Below are 21980 nucleotides of genomic sequence, written 5' to 3' on the forward strand. Positions count from 1 at the left end.
CCAAAAGCCGGCAGGAATAAAGTTATTCTCCCGGGTGCTGCACTTTTCCTTCTCATGTGGCAGGTGGAGCGTAATCTGCGGATCGATTCACACCAATTATTCACCAGACTGCACTTACCAACTCTATCTGGTAGAACTTCGAGAGCAGACACCCTTTCATCTTTGTGAAGCTCAAGTCCATACACACAGTCAAATCCATCATATTTTATAAGATAAAGTGAAGGGTTGACAGGTACTTGATCCAAAACAGTTCCTTTCCATTGAGTTATTGGACCGCTGCCCTCTTTCCAGCCATGCTGTATCCTGCATCCTACAATATTTCTTCTTGGTTGAGAGATTGGTTTACTGGGTCCCATATTGCTTCGATGTTTCCTAAAAATGATAAGACTATTACAACATGGCACAATATCATTCTGTGAGGCACCATGTATTCAACCCCTTTCTGCCATTGTTAATTTGTTTTGGCGCTTTCATTATTTTCTGCAAAATCTTCCAAACATCATAACTTTTTTCCCTGACAACATAACCACATGAAGGGCTTGCTTTGTTTGTGGAACGACTTGTGGTTTTGAACACCACCATACACTTATGTAATGTACAGGAAAAAAAAAAATTAGCACAAAGTTGGTTTGTGTCGCCAATTTTCAAGACTAGTAAATTTATTTTTCCATTGATGGGGGAAGTATGAAGGCTTGTTTTTCTGCACGGCACTTTTAACAATTTTAATTTTTTTAATGAGGTGGGAGATTTGAACGTACTTTTTAATTCAGATTTTTCATTACATTTTTCTCAAATATTTTTCAGTCTCCGTAAAGTATTTGAATTGTAAAACATTGAAATGCATGACTACATAGGAGCAACAACATGGCAGCCACAAGGCCTGCAGTAGGCCACCAGCTTTCACGACAATACCACTGCACCTGGTGATCGGGTTTTAGAATGTGTAGGTCGATGGGCCACTCACCCCTTCTTCAAATCAAACCATTTAAATGCTACTGGTTAAACAACAATAAAAAGTGGTGAGAAGCAGATGCCTGCTGTGTAACAGCCATTACATGGCATATGGAGCGAGTACAGCTCCTGACCCATAAGTACATATAAATGATATGTCAGGAAGGGGCTAAAATACTTAAAAGAACAATTCTGTAATATAAAACACAGTTGGTAATTCTTGTCTACGGGCGGATACTGATAACATGCAGCACTGTGATCCTGAAACATTCATACCGCTGCAACAGCAATGTGCTGCAGTTTTATTAAAGGATCCTTCATTTGCAAAATTGCAAGAAGGATGCAACAGAGCTGGTCTAAGCAACAGCACCAAGGCTATTAAAAGGGGTTGGCCACTATGTGTACATTAACTTTTTATATGAAGTATGGCAATCCCCTTGTAAAATAAAAATGTAACATACTCACCACTTGCAGTGGTGTTGTCAGGGCAGAGTCAACCGGGGGTTTATGTGGCATTATTGTGACACATGAGCCTTGCAGCCAATCAGCGGCCACTGCGTTCTCACTTCTTCCACTTATCCAAAAGGAAGAGAGAGAGCATAGTTGTCCAATAGAAGCCGCTAATTGTTATGCCACAAGAGCCCTGCAGACAGTCGTGTGTTCTACGGCAGACCTGGCGCAGACAGTATAGTATAGTATTTATAGAAGTGGGACCATTTCATATTAAAAAGGGGTTGTCCCAGATAGTAGACAACTTCTTTCAGAATTTAGCAGATCTCCTAATATAAAAGGAACTAATGCCACATTGAAATATCCATGCAAAGAAAAAATAAAAAAACACCCCCCTCAGACATTTTCTAAACCTAAAGCTCAGCAAGAATAAAAAGTAACCACAAATATTCCACATTCTTCTATTCTATACTCACTTGTGAGAGGTCCTTTTCTTCATCATATTTGCAGAGACGCCTGCATGTGCTGGTAGACAAGAAAAACAGTTGAAGTTTCAAGCAATGAAAAATAAATAAGTACATTTGCAATTATCAGATCATCCAGAAACAAAAATTGTTACAGAAGTGACAAACTTGTGTACAACTGTTAGTCAAGGTTAAAGGGGAATATGTGGAGAGAAAGCGCTCTCTCTCTCTCTCTCTCTCTCTCTCTCTATCTATATATATAGTACAGACCAAAAGTTTGGACACACCTCATTTAAAGAAATTTCTGTATTTTCATGACTATGAAAATTGTACATTCACACTAAAGGCATCAAAACTATGAATTAACACATGTGGAATTATATACTTAACAAAAAAGTGTGAAACAACTGAAAATATGTCTTATATTCTAAGTTCTTCAAAGTAGCCACCTTTTGCTTTGATGACTGCTTTGCACACTCTTGGCATTCTCTTGATGAGCTTCAAGAGGTAGTCACCGGAAATGGTCTTCCAACAATCTTGAAGGAGTTCCCAGAGATGCTTAGCACTTGTTGGCCCTTTTGCCTTCACTCTGCGGTCCAGCTCACCCCAAACCATCTCGATTGGGTTCAGGTCTGGTGACTGTGGAGGCCAGGTCATCTGGCGTAGCCCCCCCATCACTCACCTTCTTGGTCAAATAGCCCTTACACAGCCTGGAGGTGTGTTTGGGGTCATTGTCCTGTTGAAAAATAAATGATGGTCCAACTAAACGCAAACCGGATGGAATAGCATGCCGCTGCAAGATGCTGTGGAAGCCATGCTGGTTCAGTATGACTTCAATTCTGAATAAATCCCCAACAGTGTCACCAGCAAAGCACCCCCACACCATCACACCTCCTCCTCCATGCTTCACGGTGGGAACCAGGCATGTAGAGTCCATCCGTTCACCTTTTCTGCGTCGCACAAAGACACGGTGGTTGGAACCAAAGATCTCAAATTTGGACTCATCAGACCAAAGCACAGATTTCCACTGGTCTAATGTCCATTCCTTGTGTTCTTTAGCCCAAACAAGTCTCTTCTGCTTGCTGCCTGTCCTTAGCAGTGGTTTCCTAGCAGCTATTTTACCATGAAGGCCTGCTGCACAAAGGCTCCTCTTAACAGTTGTTGTAGAGACGTGTCTGCTGCTAGAACTCTGTGTGGCATTGACCTGGTCTCTAATCTGAGCTGCTGTTAACCTGCGATTTCTGAGGCTGGTGACTCAGATAAACTTATCCTCAGAAGCAGAAGTGACTCTTGGTCTTCCTTTCCTCGAGCGGTCCTCATGTGAGCCAGTTTCTTTGTAGTGCTTGATGGTTTTTGCAACTGCACTTGGGGACACTTTCAAAGTTTTACCAATTTTTCGGACTGACTGACCTTCATTTCTTAAAGTAATGATGGCCACTCGTTTTTCTTTACTTAGCTGCTTTTTTCTTGCCATAATACAAATTCTAATAGTCTATTTAGTAGGACTATCTGCACAACACAACTGATGGTCCCAACCCCATTTATAAGGCAAGAAATCCCACTTATTAAACCTGACAGGGCACACCTGTGAAGTGAAAACCGTTTCCGGTGACTACCTCTTGAAGCTTATCCAGAGAATGCCAAGAGTGTGCAAACCAGTCATCAAAGCAAAAGGTGGCTACTTTGAAGAACCTAGAATATAAACACATTTTCAGTTGTTTCACACTTTTTTGTTAAGTATATAATTTCACATGTGTTAATTCATAGTTTTGATGCCTTCAGTGTGAATGCACAATTTGCAAAGTCATGAAAATACAGAAAAATCTTTAAATGAGGTGTGTCCAAACTTTTGGTCTGTACTGTACGTACATTTGGTAAACCTTTAATTTATTTAGTTTTAGAAATCGTCAAGAGCCCATTGCCACAGCTGTCCGAGTCCCTACCAGACATTTTACACCCATGTCAGGCAGCACGGTGGCTCAGTGGTTAGCAGTGCAGCCTTGCAGCGCTGGGGTCCTGGGGTTCAAATCCCACCAAGGACAACATCTGCAAGGAGTTTGTAGGTTCTCCCCGTGTTTGCGTGGGTTCCTCCGGTTTCCTCCCACACTGCATAGACATACTGATAGGGAATGTAGATTGTGAGCCCCAATGGGGACAGTGCAGATAAGGTCTGTAAATTGTCTGAATTGTAAAGTGCTGCGGAATATGTTGGCACTATATAAATAAAAAGATTATTATGTACGATGACTCCCATAAGCATGTGCCCAACACACAGGCCACTGTAGAGATCTACCAAACAGACGTCACTACAGATCAATGTATAACCAAATATCACCAGCAAGGGAATGGCTATCCATAAGGCAAGTATGTACTTAATATCTATGTATTTTATATTGTACATTTTGTATTTAAACATACTTAAGAGATTCGTGATTTTCTGAAGTTTTCTGGGCTCAACATAAATATTTACGCTCCATGTGTAATAAGCACACAGTTAGGATTTCCCTCCATTTCCAGCTTGACCAGGCGGTTATGCCACAGCAACTATGCAAACAGCATACTTTCGATCATGTGTCAACTGGCAACTGTTTCTGCATCTCTCAATGTTCTATTGAGAGAAGTGGATGAGAAGATAGTATACTTTGTCGCATAATCACCTGTCGAGCTGGAAGTAAATGGGACTTCGGAGATTATGAATATTGCACATTGGCAGCAGTTGGCACTCCGCAGTCACAGAGAGATGGCATAAACATTGAGCCCAGAAAACACATTAAAAAGCTGAATTCGAAGTCTACCGACTCCACCCACAACTAACTCCACAGCTCTGGCTAGTAGGCAACTGGATATAGAACTTTTTAATACCTTAAACGAGGCAGCAAATTTTTGATTTTCTACTTTTTTTTTTTCCCATCCGCTTCTACAAAGAGTCATATAGATTTAGTTGACAAAGCCATGAGAGGCCTTTTTTTATGTGGAGAGTTGTAGTTTGTTTTCAATGTCACCATTCAGAAAAAAAAAAAAAGGGGCAAAATGATTCTTTAAGTCAGTAATAGGGCTCACTCATGCTACCGTATAACAAGGCAGAGTGCTATCCAATGTTTTATTGCATAGCACATTAATTATTATTTTCTCATGCTGATTCGGCATGAGAAAACAATTGCCGCATGCTGTGATTGCATCCAAGAATCGGCCCATGCGCACACATTACAAGTCTATGGGTACATGTTAAACATTGGACTGCACTCGGATGTCAACCAAGTGCAGTCAGATTGACGGAGTTCGTGGTAATTAAGGAAATGGAGAAATTACTTTCTCAATCTCCTCCATAGCTGTGCTAAGATTTTCTCATGCGAAAGAATCTGATCACACCAAGGTGACACTCGGACAGAGTTTGAGTTGGGTGTCATTTGCATACTTGGCCCGATTGCCCCAGATGAGAGAATCGATGGCCGTGTGACTCCGGTTTTACAGCGATACCAAAACTTAGCTAAAAAATTATTATATGAACTTTATAACAAAAAAAAAAAAAAAAAAAAAAATCTGTCATCAATTTTTAGACGTTTTATTTATCCTCGAGTGCAGCTTCAGGAGAGCTCGTGTTTTGGTGCCAGCTGAGGTTTGTATTTGTATCATTTTGGGAAACATACAAGGTTTTAATCACTTTGGATTGCATTTTTTTGGGGGAAGCCGTTTACCTTATGGGTTAAATATATATTTTATATATTCACTTATTTTTTTGGATAACTGGTTTAAAGGGAATCTGTCACCACATTTGACCTATCTGAACAATTAACATAGGACATACAGGTTATAGACTGCGGAGGAGAGTGATCCCTGTATGTCTCACATCAGATGTCTTGTTGTGGAGAAATCATCTTTCATCTCTTTATATAAAAGACCTCTTCCAGGCTCTGGGGAGGACGCTGCCTGGGAGATAACTCTGCCTCCAGAGCTTATTATACATGAAGGGGGCACTACCAGTGTGATGTGTAATGGTCGCCCTCGGCAGAGCTGTGTGTGATTATACCCAACACCTCAGCTTCAGGTTCCATCTCACAGGAAGACAGGGTTGCAATATAGCAGAGTGCAGAGAACTGCAAAAATGTGTTTGTAAGAAGACAAATTTAATTTCTCCTGTTCTGTTACTTGTCTCACACTGGTAACTCCACTTTTTATGTATAATCTATGGAGGCAGAGTTATCTTACAGACACCATCCGCCCCAGAGCGTGGAAGAGGTCATTTATATAAAGTGATGAAAGAGGATTTCTCAAGACATCTGATGTGAGACATACAGGGATCACTCTCCTCCGCAGTATATAACCTGTATGTCTGTAATAATAGTTCAGATAGGTCAAATATGATGACAGATTCCGTTTAAGGGGTTATATGCCAGCAACTGGAGATCACGACACTGCAGATTAATTCAAATTAGTACAAAGTGCGTCTGAAAGGAGAATAGTAACTTAAATCTTAGAATATCCATTTAATATGGATGTTGATGCTATGTTCTATAAAGGAGTACTTTGTTCCAAAAGAATAGAAATAAGGTCTAACAGACCACAAGAGCATCAAATTGCTCATTTCATACTCAATTTGTGTTTACTGCCAAACCTTGTGCTTTTTTAAAAAAAAAAAAAAAAAACGTCTAAGTTTAAAATCCATGGACTTTAAAGCCAGACTCTGATAGACATTCTACAGCTCAAAAGGGAAGTCAAGGTGTGAAAGGCTGATCAAAGAAAGGGATACTGAAACGTGTAATCTACAGCCCACAAACTTTTACCTGCATCAGCTCTTGATCGCTGAGCTGCGGCCTTTCCAAATGGAGTCTTCATTCATCTGTGTAAGCAAGGGCAGCAATGCTGCCAAACTAGGGTGAAAATTAGTCACTCCAAGTTTGATGTGGTCGCAGTCTACATGAAAAAGATACCCTTCCTTTCCACCTCACGCACAAAGATTTTCAACCGTGAAGTGCCACCAAACAGCAGGTTTTCTACAAAACAAAACCAACATTTTCATAAGTTGGCTGAGAATAGAGGGAAACAAAGCACAAAATCAAAAAACACATGAGGCAGAGTGAGGGGAGATAATGGAACAACCATCCAGTGATTAACAAACTAGGATGCCATTATTAGACAGACTGACACCTTGAAAGGTCTTTAAGGACATTCTGCTACCTGGCAAAAATGGGATCAAATATCAGACTCCTGGATAAAACATTTAAAAAGGGAACCTGTCAGGTCCCCCATGCCCTCCAACCCAGCATGATTAAACTCCCTGCATGACGTAATTCAGTTAAATAAATGCTTTAAAAAAGCATTTATAATGCCCAGGTTTCCTATGCTAATGAGGGCTTTGATTAGTCGATGGGGTGTTAGTTGCCCAGCCTAGTCAGCCCTTTTTCCATGTTGTCACACCCCTGTGGGCCTAATTGCTGCTCATACAAATCTCGCATGCGCGCTGCTCATTTGGACAACGTCAATGTGTGTCTGAAGGCGGGTGTATGCTTCCCGGCTTCAGAGGCGTACTGCACATCACCGAAAGCCATCTTCTGAACTTCTGGTCATGCGCAGAGCACCCCTATAGCTGGGAAGCGTACACCCAGCTTCAGAGACGCATTGACACTGTCGAAATGAGCGGCACGCATACGCTAGATTTTCATGAGCAGCGATGACGCCACTCGTGCAAATTATGTTGTTATCACGTCCACAGGGGCGTGATAACCCAAACTAGACAGCCCTCTTTCCATGTTAACTAACGCCCCATTGTCTAGTCAAAGCCTTCATTAGCATAGGAACTGTAACTGAATTACATTATAGAGGGCTGGCTAGGCAGCGGGTTTAATCATACATAGGTGAATGCTGCTGGGTTGGAGGGCATGGGGGACCTGACAGGTTCCCTTTAAAGAGCATCTATTAGTAGGATCTACCCTCCTAAGCAGTCTGTCTATATGAACAGGCAGGTCATAGAAAGCTGAATGAAATTATATCTGCAATCTCATGTCTTATTAAAGAGAAATCTATGTTTTTCTTATATATAAATGATCTGTTCCAGACTATGGGCTGGACACTGATATGTATGAGGATCTGGCCCACAGAGATTATTTTAAATACAAAGGGGAATTACCAGTGTGATGTGTAATGACTGACACTTTGCTCTCATAATCACACAGAGCTCTGCAACGGGATCAGAACACTGAACAGTAGAAGTGAAATTTATCACAAAAAACATTTGCAGCTGCAGTTGTTCTCTCATAGTGCTGGCAGCTCTGCTAGAGCTGTGCCCGATTATAACAGTACAGCAGAGTAGAACCTCATCTGATTACAAAGACTCCACTGCCTGTGAGATGGAAGCGGATATACTACGAGACGACAACTGCAGCACCCACTGCAGAGCAGTGTGTAATTATGAGAGCAAAGTGTCAGTCATTACCCATCACACTGGTAACACCACCTTTCATTTAACATAAGATCTAGAGGCAGATTCTCATGCAGGTCAGTGTCCGGCCCATAGATCTTAACAGTACATTTACATATAAGAAAAACAGGTTTTTCTCTGGAATAAGACATCAGATCGCAGATATCAATGCATCATTTTATTCAGCTTCCTATGATCTGCATGCCCATATAGACGGCTTAGGAGGGTTGATCCTACTAACAGATTCCCTTTATAGTATTTTAAAATTTTGATGATCTAGTGATTTATGTTAGTAGGGGACTTAAACATGTACAATCACACTTTTTTGGCCACAGATAAGAGTTAGGTCACATTCACACATTGCATTTTTGCGGCATTTTTTCTAATAATTAAAAGCTGCTTTTTACAGGACCAGTAAAAGCTGAAATTTCAGAAATCCCATGCACACACCTGCTTTTTTCCATGACTGAATTGGAAAACTGGGTGTTTTTTTTTTTTTTTTTTTTTTAACTGCAGCGTGTTAATTCTTTTAGCATTTTTTTGCAGCATTCTGTCACCCATAGAAAGCAACGAGTAAATGCAAAGACACAGCAAATACGCTGCTTTTAGTTTTTGGTGAAACAAAAACAGGTACAGAAGGATGTGAAACATTTTTTTGTGATTTTCGAAGCTTAAACCATAATGTCTTGCTATCCTCACATGAGCATGAACGTTAAGGCCACGGCCCCACTATCCGTATTCGGTCAGTATTTTTTCTCAGGCGTGGGAGCCAAAACCAGGTGAGGAACAAATACGGACCGAAAACTGATAGTGGGGCCGTGGCCTTAGTAAGAATACAGTTTAATTAAATTAGTGATATATGTGCACGTAAACAAAGCCTGACCAATGTGTGAAGGTGAGCAATGCCCCTTCAAATTAATTCCCTACCAATGTGTTAAGTAACGCCCGACCAATTCAACTTCCCCATTCTGTTTTTGCATACAGAAATATTTTTTACGGTTTCACATACATCTTTCATTGTTGGGGAAACATTTGTATCCTAAAATACGTAGGGGGGGGGGGGGGGAAGCAGCAAGAAAAGCTAAGCTGCAAAAAAGGCAGCAAAAGATGTGTTTTGTCCACAGCTTTTTAAGCTGCCAAGAGATCGGGTTTTGACTGCAGAAAAATAAGAAACGCGTGAACATAATATTATTTTCGATCAGCTAGCATAAGGCTATAATTTCTAGTGACTTTGGCAGGATATATACTACTGTCAGATTTTCAAAGTTAGGGTATGTGCACACGATGCAGAAATGAAGCAGAAAATTTCTGCATCATTTCTGCATCTCCCTGGCAGAAAAAACGCATGCAGATTGTACATGCGTTTTTCCTGCGGAATACATGCGTTTCCGCATGCGGGTTGACAAGCGCTTTCCAGGCGATTTTAGCATCACTTGGAAAGTGCTTGACAACTAGGTCACACTATATAAATCCATGCAACCAATCCAAGAGGTTGAATATTCATACCCTGTAACAGCGGGCACAGGCGATTCCAGCAGCAGCAGGAGCCGCAGCGCGGCTACACTGTGTGCTGCTATTAAGGAGCATGAATATTCAGTGTGCCCCATGCTAACTATATATACATATACAAACATATATACATACATATATACACACACACACACACACACAATCCCCCCCCCCCCCCCCAACATTCAGACTATAAGACGCACCCCCCATTTTCCTCCAAAATTGTCAGAAAAATACAGTAAATACATTTTCAGAGCTGGCTCCAAAGCAAACAAGTCGCCATATGCCTACATGCACCAAAGTAAAGCATAAAAAGGTGAAAAACTGAGTCACCCAGATAATGGTATACAAAATAAAGAGATCATATTTCAGTTAAATTAGAAACATACTGTGGAATATAGCAGATTTTTTTTTCTTTTTTTCTACAGTGGGGAATATGGATTATTCTAAATCATTTTCAACCACCATCTGTGACAACACTCACAGCTATAGAAGTATTGTGAGACCACGTAAGGCAATTACTACATGTACACTGCTCACTAGTGTTGAGCATTCCGATACTGAAATATCGGGTATCGGCCGATATTCACTGTATCGGAATTCCGATACTTAATTCCGATACTTTTATAATATCGAATACCGGAATCGGAAGTTCCCATAATGCCTGCGCTCTGCAGTGTCTGTGAAGGATGACAAGCTGGGTGGCAGCGCTCAGCTGCGATCCAGCCTGTCATCAGAATGCCATCCCAGCGTGGGAGAATTCTCCTGATTGTTTAAAAGCCGGCGCGCGGTAAAAAGCCGCCGGCTTTTAAACAATCACACAGCCCCATACTGCTTCCCCGCAGCCTCCCACCCCGATCCTCCGCTCCCCTCGCCACCTCCAATCCCAATCGTAAATTAGGACCGGGCGGGGAGCGCAGCACCAAGTAGTGAAGGACCGGGCGGGGAGTGCAGCACCAAGGAGAGGGGAGCGAAGGACCCGGGCGGGGAAGCCGGCAGTGAAAAGACTTCACCGCCGGCTTTCCCGTTCTGTGCTGCGCTTTCCCGCCGGTTATTTCAAATGAACAGCTGAGGTATCAGCTGAGGTGTCTGTGCGTGGGGGGGGGGGTGTCTGTGCGTGGGGGGGGGGGGTGTCTGTGCGTGGGGGGGGGGGGGGGGTGTCTGTGCGTGGGGGGGGGGGGTGTCTGTGCGTGGAGGGGGGGGGGTGTCTGTGCGTGCAGGCAGACATAGGCCGATGTGACACTACTACTCCCATCGGCCTATGTCTGTCCCCCGTCCACTCGTGCCAGCAGGATCAGCTTGATGGGAGCAGTAGTTCCCATCAGCCTGATCCTGCTATTTAAATTGCCCTATTGTGTCCCCAATAAATGTTAGATACATGTCATTGGTGGCCAGTGGTTACCTAAAAGAAATTAGTTCATACATTACCTGTCCCCGCCGATCGCCACCTAAAATAAAGTAAAAAATAAAAAACTACACCTATACTCACCTAGACACCTAATTCCCCGAAGCCATCGATCTCCTGTAATAAAATATAAAATAATAAACCACAACCTTATCCTTACCCCTCCGTAGTAGTCCACGAGTGTCCCACGATGATCTCCAGTTTAGAGCAGCCACATAGAATGTGACCGCTCTGAACCGCTGCCGCCGCTAGAATGACGGGGCCGTAAGGGTTCACCGGAGTTCAGGCAGCGCTGCTCCGGTTAGCTCCTTTACGGCACTGCTGTATCGTGAGAAATTCCCACGGTACAGCAGTGCCGTAAAGGAGGTCTCCGGAGCTGCGCTGCCTGAATGCACTCCGGTGACCTCAGTCAGTGGCTCCCGCTGCCGGGATCGGACGTGTTCCCGGCAGCGTGAGCTTACAGCAGCCATGCACAGCTGTCACCATCTCCAGATGTGACAGCTGTGCATGAGAGATCAGCGCAGGAACGTGGACAGGTAACTATTTTTTTTTAGTAAACTAAGAATTAAATAAAATGGTGTGTTTTATTTCAAATAAATTATTTTTTTCTGGGTGTAGTGTGTTTTTTCTTTTTAACACTTTGTAGGTTAGTAATGGGGGTGTCATATAGACGGCCATCATTACTAACCTGGGCTTCATGGCAGCTGGCGCTGACATGAACCCCACCACTATTACCCCCTGCCACCGCACCAGGGCAGTGGGAAGAGCGAGGCTAAGTGCCAGAATTGGCGCATCCTATGGATGCGCCATTTCTGGGGCGGCTGACGGCTGGTGTTTCTAGCCTGGGAGGGGGCCAATATTCATGGCACCCTTCCTGAGCTATTAATATCAGCCCCCAGCTGTCTGCCTAGCCTTTGCTAGCTATTAAAATAGGGGGGACCCAACGTCATTTTTTTGGGGGGGGTCCCCCATTTTAATAGCTAGTAAAGGCTAGGTATTCAGCTGGGGGCTGATATTAGTAGTCTGGGAAGCTCCGTGGGTTTTACCCCCTTCCCAGGCTTCAAACATCTGCCCCAGCCGTCTGCTTAACCTCCGCTAGAGACTAAAATTATGGGGGATCCCACGCCATTTTTTTTTTAAAATAAATCATTTATTTTAACACTAAATGACATTTGAGGAGTTAATAAAGATGCAGTCCCTAAATTATTATTTATTTTTTAATTAATTTTTCCCAAAACTTTTGACGTGGGCTTCGCCATATTTTTGTATGCCAGCCAGGTACAGCATCCAGCTTCTATGAACGCGCCATTTTCCGGGGCGGCCGCGGACTGCAATTTTCAGCGGGGGGCAGAAAGCTTGGGCCTCCCTGCGCTGCAGATTCCAGCCCCCAGCTGCCTAGTTGTACCTGGCTGGACACAAAAATAGGGAGAAGCTCCACGTTTTTTTTTTTTTTTTTTTTTTTTAATTATTTCATGAAATTCATGGAATAATTAAGAAAAAAAGGGCTTCCCTATATTGTTGTGTCCGGCCAGGTACAAATAGGCAGCTGGTGGTTGGGGGCAGCCCGTTCCTGCCTGCTGTACCTGGCTGGACACAAATATAGTGTGAAGCCCCACGTCAATTTTTTTTAAATTATTTCAGGAAATTCATGAAATAATTAAAAAAAAAAAATGTGTGGCGCTTCGCCCTATTTTTGTGTAGAGCCAGGTACAACTAGGCAGCTGGGGGCTGGAATCTGCAGCGCAGGGAGGCCCAAGCTTTCTGGGCCCCACCCGCTGCAAATTGCAGTCCGCAGCCGCCCCGGAAAATGGCGCGTTCATAGAAGCGCCATCTTCTGGCGCTGTACCCAACTCATCCAGGGCCCTGGTGCGGTGGCTCACTGGGTAATAAAGGGGTTAAGGCCAGCTTGGCATTATCAGCTGGCCCTAAGCCCGAAATTCATGGGGTCACGCCAATATTAGACATGACCACCATGAATTTCTAGTAAAGTATTTAAAAAAAACACAAACACCCAGAAAAAAGTCCTTTAATTGAAATAAACACACAATTCTTTATTGTTCTAAATTAAACCATACTTACAGTCACGCCCATTCCAGCTGAAGCCAACGATCTCCTGCAGTAAAAGTAAAATAATAAAGCAACCTCATCCTTACCTTTCCATGGCTCCCACGACAGCTTCAGCTCTGCTACATCGAGATGACAGGCTGGACCGCAGGAGAACGCTGCCATCCAGGCTGTCATCCCGCAGACACTGAGAAGCGCAGGCATGCTTCCACTCCTCAGTGTCTGGCTGTGACGGCATCCAGATGAGCCGAGGTCATGTCCAATGAACTCAGCTCACCTCATGCACGTCACTGACAGCGTGGGAAATTTCTCCTTCACTCAGCACTTCAGCGTGAGAATTTTCCCACGCTGTCAGTGACGTGCATGAGGTGAGCTGAGTTCATTGGACATGAACTCGGCTCATCTGGATGCCGTCACAGCCAGACACTGAGGAGTGGAAGCATGCCTGCGCTTCTCAGTGTCTGCGGGATGACAGGCTGGATGGCAGCGTTCTCCTGCGGTCCAGCCTGTCATCTCGATGTAACAGAGCTGAAGCTGTCGTGGGAGCCATGGAAAGGTAAGGATGAGGTTGCTTTATTATTTTACTTTTACTGCAGGAGATCGTTGGCTTCAGCTGGAATGGGCGTGATGGTAAGTATGGTTTAATTTAGAACAATAAAGAATTGTGTCTTTATTTCAATTAAAGGACTTTATTCTGGGTGTTTGTGTTTTTTTTTTTTTAACTTTGACTATGGGGTTAGTAATGGGGGTGTCTTATAGACGCCTCTCCATTACTAACCTGGGCTTGATGTCAGCTGGCATTATAAGCTGACATCAACCCCAACCCTATTACCCCACTGCCACCGCTACAGGGCAGTGGGAAGAGCGAGGCTAAGTGCCAGAATTGGCGCATCCTATGGATGCGCCATTTCTGGGGCGGCTGACGGCTGGTGTTTCTAGCCTGGGAGGGGGCCAATATTCATGGCACCCTTCCTGGGCTATTAAAATCAGCCCCCAGCTGTCTGCCTAGCCTTTGCTAGCTATTAAATTAGGGGCGACCCCACGTTATTTTTTTGGGGGGGTTCCCCCATTTTAATAGCTAGTAAAGGCTAGGTATTCAGCTGGGGGCTGATATTAGTAGCCTGGGAAGCTCCGTGGGTAGTAGCCTGGGAAGCTCCGTGGGTATTACCCCCTTCCCAGGCTTCAAACATTTGCCCCAGCCGTCTGCTTAACCTCCGCTAGAGCCTAAAATTAAGGGGAACCCCACGCCAATTTTTTTTTTAAATAAATCCTTTATTTTAACACTAAATGACAAGTACAGTAATCAACACTGTCACTGTACTTCATATATATGTGACTGACATGTTTCTATCTATCTAATCTATGTATGATTCTCTATTCTTTCTATTCTAAATTGTCGGGTACAGATGCTGAATTGCCGGCCGGCTTTTTTAAAGAGACGGTGCATGAAAACACTAATATTTTTTTAAATAAATCCTTTACACTAAATGACAAGTACAGTAAGCAACACTGTCACTGTACTTCATATATATGTGACTGACATGTTTCTATCTAATCTATGTGTGAAGCTCTATTCTTTCTGTTGTAAATTGTCGGGTACCGGTGTATGCGCTGATGAATTGCCGGCTTTTCATGTCATTCTACATTATTCTTAGTTGTTTTACTTCATGTAGAATTAACCTACAAGGAAAGAAAGGGTTTATTTTCATTCCGATATTTGTGTCCCATTGACTTGCATTGGTTTCCGGTATCGGAATCGGCGATATCCGATACTTTTTGGGTATCGGCCCGATCCAATCCGATACGATATTTCCTGATATCGGAAGGTATCGCTCAACACTACTGCTCACTTATCAGAAATTCAATATTTCATTTTGAAAGGGAGTATGAAAAAAATATAAAGTAAAAAACAAAACATGAAACAGTCCACTGTAATGGCCAATGTGGCTGCAACTGGACAAAAATCCAGATCTTTAAGGGGTTGTTCACTACTCCGATAACTCCTTCTCAATGATACACCTCTCACCCCCCCATAAAAAACACCTATACCTCCAATGCTGACCCAGCGGTGTCGTCATTGGCTCGTGTGACTGTGTCACACAAGCCCCTCAGGCCAATCAGTGCTTCCTTCACTTTCCCCGCCTTTATAAAAAGCAGAGATCTGGATTAAGAAAGAATAGAGAGCTGCCACTGCTCTTTCGGATGTCAATTACATCCGAAGAAGCGTGAAGCAAGTGCTGATCGGCTGCAGGGCTCAAGTGACACAAAGTCATGCGAGACATAGTAACAGTGGAACCGCTGGAACAGTGCCAGCACCGTAGGATAGTATAGGCGTTATTTTACTGGTAGCAAACATGAGGATTGAGAAGGGGGTTGTCTGACCACCCAATTAAGAAGGTACACATGTATAATACTGGGCAGCGACCCCAGGATAACAAACCAGTCTAATTTTTCCTGGAGATCAGCAGTTTCAAGACACCCTGTCAAACATTTATCATGATTTGTCAAGTTAAAGTATGATGTTCTCCAATCAGGTCTGCGTATTTGACACCTGCAGCAAAAGTAAAGCTCAAATTTCCCACCCATTCTAGTGTTTGACCTAAACCTTTTTATAGTGTATGACTATGTATAATTGTATCTACTAAGCTGCCATCACATGATCAGCTTATAACTCCTTTAATACAAATATCTCATAAAACTAAAAACAATTTGGGTGAATATAAAAACGTACTTTTTAATGAGAAAAAAAAAAAAAAAAAACCTTGCTTAAATATTTTTAGAATTATTTTTATTTTTTTACTTTTTGACTTCGTCCCTCTATGGAACTTTAACCAATGCTGAGCCTACAGTCACTCAGTGCTGGGTGCGTGGTTACAACCGCCACTCTATACACAGAGCGGTGACTAAACCCGCGCTGGCACCACCCCAGGACTGGAAACTGAATGCTGCCAAGACGAATAAAGTTCATTTCCTTCCAGCAGTAGAGCTGAAAGGGCGCCAGGCAGGTTCCGAACGCTATTAACCTGCAGGTAACCCATATCTGCAGGTTAATAGCTTTTTTTCACTGGACAGGTTCCCTTTAAAAAGAGAACCCATCAGACGATTCATGCTGCCCAAACAGTCAACTTGAATGAGGCACTGGCTGTCTAAGGGTACGTGCCCATGATCAGGAAATGCTGCAGGTTTATGCAGCGTCAAACCCGCAGCGTCCAGATGTTACAGCATCGTGGATGGGATTTCTAAAAATCCCATGTCCACTATGCGTGCATCAGAGGCTGTGGATTACCCGTAAACATGGGGCGAGCCTTTCAGAGCCGCAGCATGTCAAATTATCTCGGGGATTCGCTAGTCTCCGCAACAGATATTTAACTACCAGAATGTATTGAATGAGGTAAATCCGCATTTTTCAGTGAACACATGCAGATTTACCTGCGTTCAATAGAACGCAGCAAAAACATGCTGCATCCAAAGCGTGGGCACATAGGCTTATTGCAGCTGTGTATGTGTTAGCGCTCAGACGTCAGTTTCTCGTACGAGTACTATCCATGTCTTTTCACGGATAATACACACATCTATGTTAGTCTACGGAGTAGTTCCCATGTATACGTTTTCCTCAAATAGCACAAAGATTTCTGATATATCAGTGTCTACAGGACCAGTATCTATGACCACATTCAGAGGCTATCCGTGTGCCATCTGTTTTTCCTGAACTGTTTGATAGGAGAATGTTGAGAAACTTCATGTTTTCAACCAAGAAAAACTGGTGAAAATCTGTTGGTAAAAACTGACACACTGAGAAGCGGGGTGGTGAGATGCTACCAGGAACCTGCCAAGGACTAGTCATCAGAGACGCATAGTCCCCAGGATTTATCTAAAACACCTGATCTCAACATTAAGTCTGTGTCAGGGATTACATGGAGAGAAAAGGATTTGTGCAAGCCTACATCCAGAAAAGATCTGTGGCTAGTTACCCAAGATGTTTTGAACAACTTCCCTACCAAGATCCTTCAAAAACTGAAAATAATTGTGTGCATGTGTACCTAAGTGAATGGATGCTTTGATGGTTTTGAAGACAGAAGTTAATACCAAAGTATTGTAAGTTTCTCTTTTGTTCACTTTATTAACATTTTTATTGTTTAAAGCACGCCAACTTTGCAGCATTTTTCCATACCTCCTAAACACCCCCCCCCGCCTCACCAAAAAAAAAAAAAAAAAAGAAGGACACACACACACAGAAATGTACCACCTTGTATGCTAGGTATTACACAGAACATGCTCTTATTTTGGACGTCTTAAGCAGCGAGGTCTTTATTAATGGGAGTTGCATATGTCTAAACATTTTGGACTGACTGAATTTTGGTCCAGTTCAGAAAAAAAAACAAAAAAAACAAAAACAGTGAAACGGCAAGTTGTTAACTCTGGCTGCGATGTAGGATCACCCAGCTATTTAGCCTACAAAACAGACTAGTGCATTTGCACAAACTCTTGAAATATATCTAACACATACACAGTAAAAAAATATTTACTATTATAAACCAAAATTCCTCCTCCCCTTGAGTAGAAGTTGGGCATTGGTGGCAACTAAGGCAAGGAAATGCTGAGGAGAATAGGGTATAGAAGTGCTCGGTATCTCTCATACTCCAAGTTAGTCCAGGCGCACACACACATCTGCACTTTGTGTCAGTGTTTTGAGTACATGTGGTGTCAGATTCCACATGAGTCAGTCTCAAATGAATGGGTCCTGTCACTCACTGAGCGCCACGCCGGGGATCACGGTAGAGAGTCATTCTCCCCGGCGTGAGCGGTCAGGTGGATTACATCTTTAGACAGGAGAGTATAAGAATTTTTTAAATTTTAGTCTTATTTTTACGTCCGGACACAGCGGGAGCAGAATGCTACTCTCAACATTGTCCCTTGCTCGTGCTGACTGCAGCGCCGGCAGGGGACAATGAGGAGGGCAGCGTTCAGCACCTGGCGCTTGGGAACAGCGCTAACTGTATCGCTGATTCCCAGGCGCCGGTACATGTGATACTGATGCGGCACAGGGTTGCTACATGTATCATACACAGACATCTCCGGCACTGGTTTTTCAAGTACCGGAAATATCCGGACGTGTGAAAGAGGCCTAACTTTGATAGAACAAGCTCCTTACTTACTGCCTAGCACTAGCTGCAAGTAGTGAGTTTTATTATAGGATGATGATGAACACTACCAGGCAACAGCAATTTACTGCTACTGACCATCACTGTGCAAAGGTAAAATGGTGGTGTTCACAGGTACTATATCGACAATGTACATCTGTAGATCAGTATATATGTTATAGGTTTGTGCATGTATGAAAATATTTGGTTAGGCAAATGAGTCTTTTTTTTTTTTTTTTTTTAACTTAACCTGCTGCATAACCCCATGGTTTAGATTTCTATAACCCATTTGATTTTTGTGCCACCAAAAGGTTTAAGTGATGAATACGGGGTGTGGGGGGGCAGAGTTTTTTTTTTTTTTTTTTTAAAAAAACAAACAAAAAAACACACCCAGCACCCCACACCCTATATTCCATCACTTACACTGGGGTGGCAAACCTTTTTTCTGCCAAGGGCCATTTTGATATTTATACTATCTTTTGCGAGACGTACAAATCACGCGCTAACTTTTCCCACAAGGTACGTCCTGACGCTGCATGCGCTTCACCATTCAGTAGTGAACGCTGCGTGCGCATGCTCACACAGCAAGAAGAAATTAAAAGGCTGGCAGCCGTCAAACACAGATGCCGGCCCAAACTCTGTGGTCCCCGGGGGCCTCAGAAAAGGTTATAGAGGACCGTAAATGGCCCGCGGGCCTGAGGTTCCCGGCCCTTGAATTACACCTTTTATTGGCACTAGGATCAAAAATTATATAAATATAAACCAGGGGGGATATGCAGCAGATTAGGCTGAGACACTACACACAACTAAACTGTTAGCCAGTAAGTGGACTCCGCTTTACACCCAGAGCTGAATCTATGTCCTGTCCCCAAAGTCATATTCAGTGACATGACTGCAGGACACCCCAGGAGTATCTCTAGTACCACAGACCAAACCGCACAGGACTGGGGGCACATTATACACCTTCATAGAACGATACTTACTGACCTGGGTACAGCCCTTAGATCACTTCGCAGAAAGCCGAGAGAAACCTGGACAGCAACTCTACCAACTCGGCCCACTGAATGGCTGTCTGGTGGCATGGTGTCAATGTGCCATGGCTCCCCTCTCCCTCATCTGTTTGGTATTAAGTCTCATGTGTAGGTCTATACATGAGCCTGATGTTGAGTGGAAAAATGCTTTTGCTGTGGTCAACTGTAGAAGCCTCTAGGTAGCCATAAAAACTGGAGACTTTCAGGGCAAATATTTATTTGAAGTTGAATTGCAAACAAACCATTTGTCTGCTGCAGACAATTCTGCTACAGAAGTCTATGGCCCTGATTCATCAAAGCGAAAAACGACAAGACCTGGTAGAAAACGCTTAATGAATAAGGTGTCAGTTGCAACATGCCCCCTAATCAAGATCAGCATGAACACCACCAGTCTTGGTTAAAATAGGGCCTATATTTTAGTTACATTATAAATAGCCCTGTTTTTGTCAAGATCTTTTGAAAAAAAAGAATGTCTAGGGAAATGCAGTTAGGGAATACTTGACTACTCCTCCAATATTATATTTCACATAGTAGCTATGAATATTTTTTCCACCTTAAGATTCTAGATCTCTGCCTCAGGGATTTCTGAAAGAAGAGGACAAATGAAATGGTAAAGCCATGTTCCCACCTTCAGTATCTGTAAGCCACAACCAGGAGTGGGTGATAAATACCGAAGTGGCATGTTTTTAATATGCTTTCCCTCTGATTGTAAGCCAAAACCAGGAGTGGAACAAATACTGATGTAAAATACTGACCAAATACTGAACGGGTGCATTACTACTACTACTATTGGTCACATATATAGCACTGTCAATCGGAGAAGTTTTACTTTATGTGGTTATTTTATTTTGACTGCTTTCCCAAGCAATTATTTGTTGTTTTTTTAAATTCACCATTCCACTATTGCCGACACATTGGCCTTTGTACATTACACCCCTACGGGATCCTATGAGCCACATCCCCCTTAGTAGTGATTTTTATGGTGTTTTCTAACTAAAAAGGGCAATATCTCTGAAACTGTATGAAGTTTTTTAAAAAACAGAATACTCAGGGGAGCAGCGGGAATAAAATAAGACCATTAACTGACCACTTTTGGTCTATCAGGTTGTGGCTTCCCTATGTATTTATTGAATCAGTGGGCAGCCCAGACTGCTGATTTTATTAACCCCATAGTGACAGCCAATAATTCTTTTTACTCACCTGAGATACAAGAGGGTAAAAATGCAGCACCTGCCTATTATAAGCGACACCCTACTGCACCTGCCATGATCGGTGTTGGCACTGACAATGGCAGTTTAACTCCTTAGATGCTGCTGTCAATAGTAACTAAAGCATCTAGATGGTAATAGCCACCTCTATGCAGCCAGGTCATATCAAACAGGCCTCACTTTCATGGCATACTACACTGCAAAGCATTTAGCCATTAACCTTTTTCACTCCTGGCAATTTCACTTTTTTTGTGCTTTCATTTTTTTCTCCTCCACTACCAAGAGCCCTAACTTTTTTTTTTATTATTATTTTATGACTCTCGAGGCTGAGCTGTATGAGGGCTTGTTCTTGCTTTTTTACATAATGAGTTGCAGTTTTGAAAGACACTAAACAGTTTAAAATAAAATTTAATGGGGAGGGGAATAAAAGGGAGGGATTTCAATTTTTATATTTTTGAATCCTCTTTTTTTTAACCATATTTTATTCCCCTTAGAAGACTTTAACCTGTAATCTTCACTCTTTCACTTGCTGATGGAGATCTAACCATTTCAGTGCCTCTCCTGATCATCCCAGTGCCATTCCCGTTGCCCCCAACTCCTTCTACCTTTGCTTTTAATTTTTTATATAAAAATGATGAACACCAAGGTTCCTTACCGGTAGCCGGTTTTTCCAGAACCCATGACCGCACACCTGAGAGAGAGGATCCGCCCTTCGAGGACAGGAAACCATCTGAAATAAAGGGGTGGCACCTCTCCTCCGCTTCAGTTGGTTACAGAGCATTGAGAGGACCTCTATAAAAAAGTTATATACAAAATCCAACATCACATCAAATAACACCCAACAAACGTGCACACCCACATGGTGAGAAAGAAGGGGAGGGGGGGGGGGGGGGGGGGATATACAGGTGCGGTCATGGGTTCTGGTAAAAACCGGCTACCGGTAAGTAACCTTGGTGTTTTCCCTTCACCCATGACAGCACACCTGAGAGAATTTTGGAGAAAAAACACCTTAGGGAGGGACCACCGCGTGCAGCACCCTTCTACCAAAGGTTAAGTCAGATAGGCAGGATAGATCCAAACGGTAGTGTTTGAAAAAGGTAGATGGTGATGACCATGTAGCGGCCTTACAGATCTGATCTATTGATACCTCTGCCTTCTCTGCCCAGGAGGTAGCCACAGCTCTGGTGGAGTGAGCCTTGATGCAGACATGGATCGGGGTGTTACTAGTCGAGTAGGCTAAGCAAATGGCCTCCCTAATCCATCTGGCTATAGTTGCTTTTGTCACCCCATAACCCTTCCTACTCCCCTGGAAGGCTACAAACAGGGATTGGCTATGTCTCCA

At 43.1% G+C, this 21980-nt stretch overlaps 1 protein-coding gene across 5 annotated transcripts in view; it reads right to left on the reverse strand.

Moving 5' to 3' along the window:
- The window catches only part of SPIN1 (spindlin 1), a 66608-nt gene that overhangs the window by 12630 nt on the left and 31998 nt on the right, over window positions 1-21980 (reverse strand). For 3 of the 5 annotated variants that reach the window (XM_073670999.1, XM_073671001.1, XM_073671000.1), the window contains exons 2-4: window positions 6647-6856; window positions 1878-1926; window positions 119-372 (exon numbers count right to left, since the gene is read on the reverse strand). In XM_073670999.1, coding sequence (XP_073527100.1) covers window positions 119-372; window positions 1878-1926; window positions 6647-6698 — 355 coding nt within the window. In that variant the 5' untranslated portion in view covers window positions 6699-6856. The remainder of the gene's footprint in view (window positions 1-118; window positions 373-1877; window positions 1927-6646; window positions 6857-21980) is intronic. The other 2 variants (XM_073671002.1, XM_073671003.1) reach the window with 1 other exon arrangement.

This window comes from Phyllobates terribilis, unplaced genomic scaffold (genome assembly GCF_046119375.1).
Source record: "Phyllobates terribilis strain yellow unplaced genomic scaffold, ASM4611937v1 Scaffold_1__5_contigs__length_1240528914, whole genome shotgun sequence".
NCBI lineage: Eukaryota > Metazoa > Chordata > Amphibia > Anura > Dendrobatidae > Phyllobates > Phyllobates terribilis.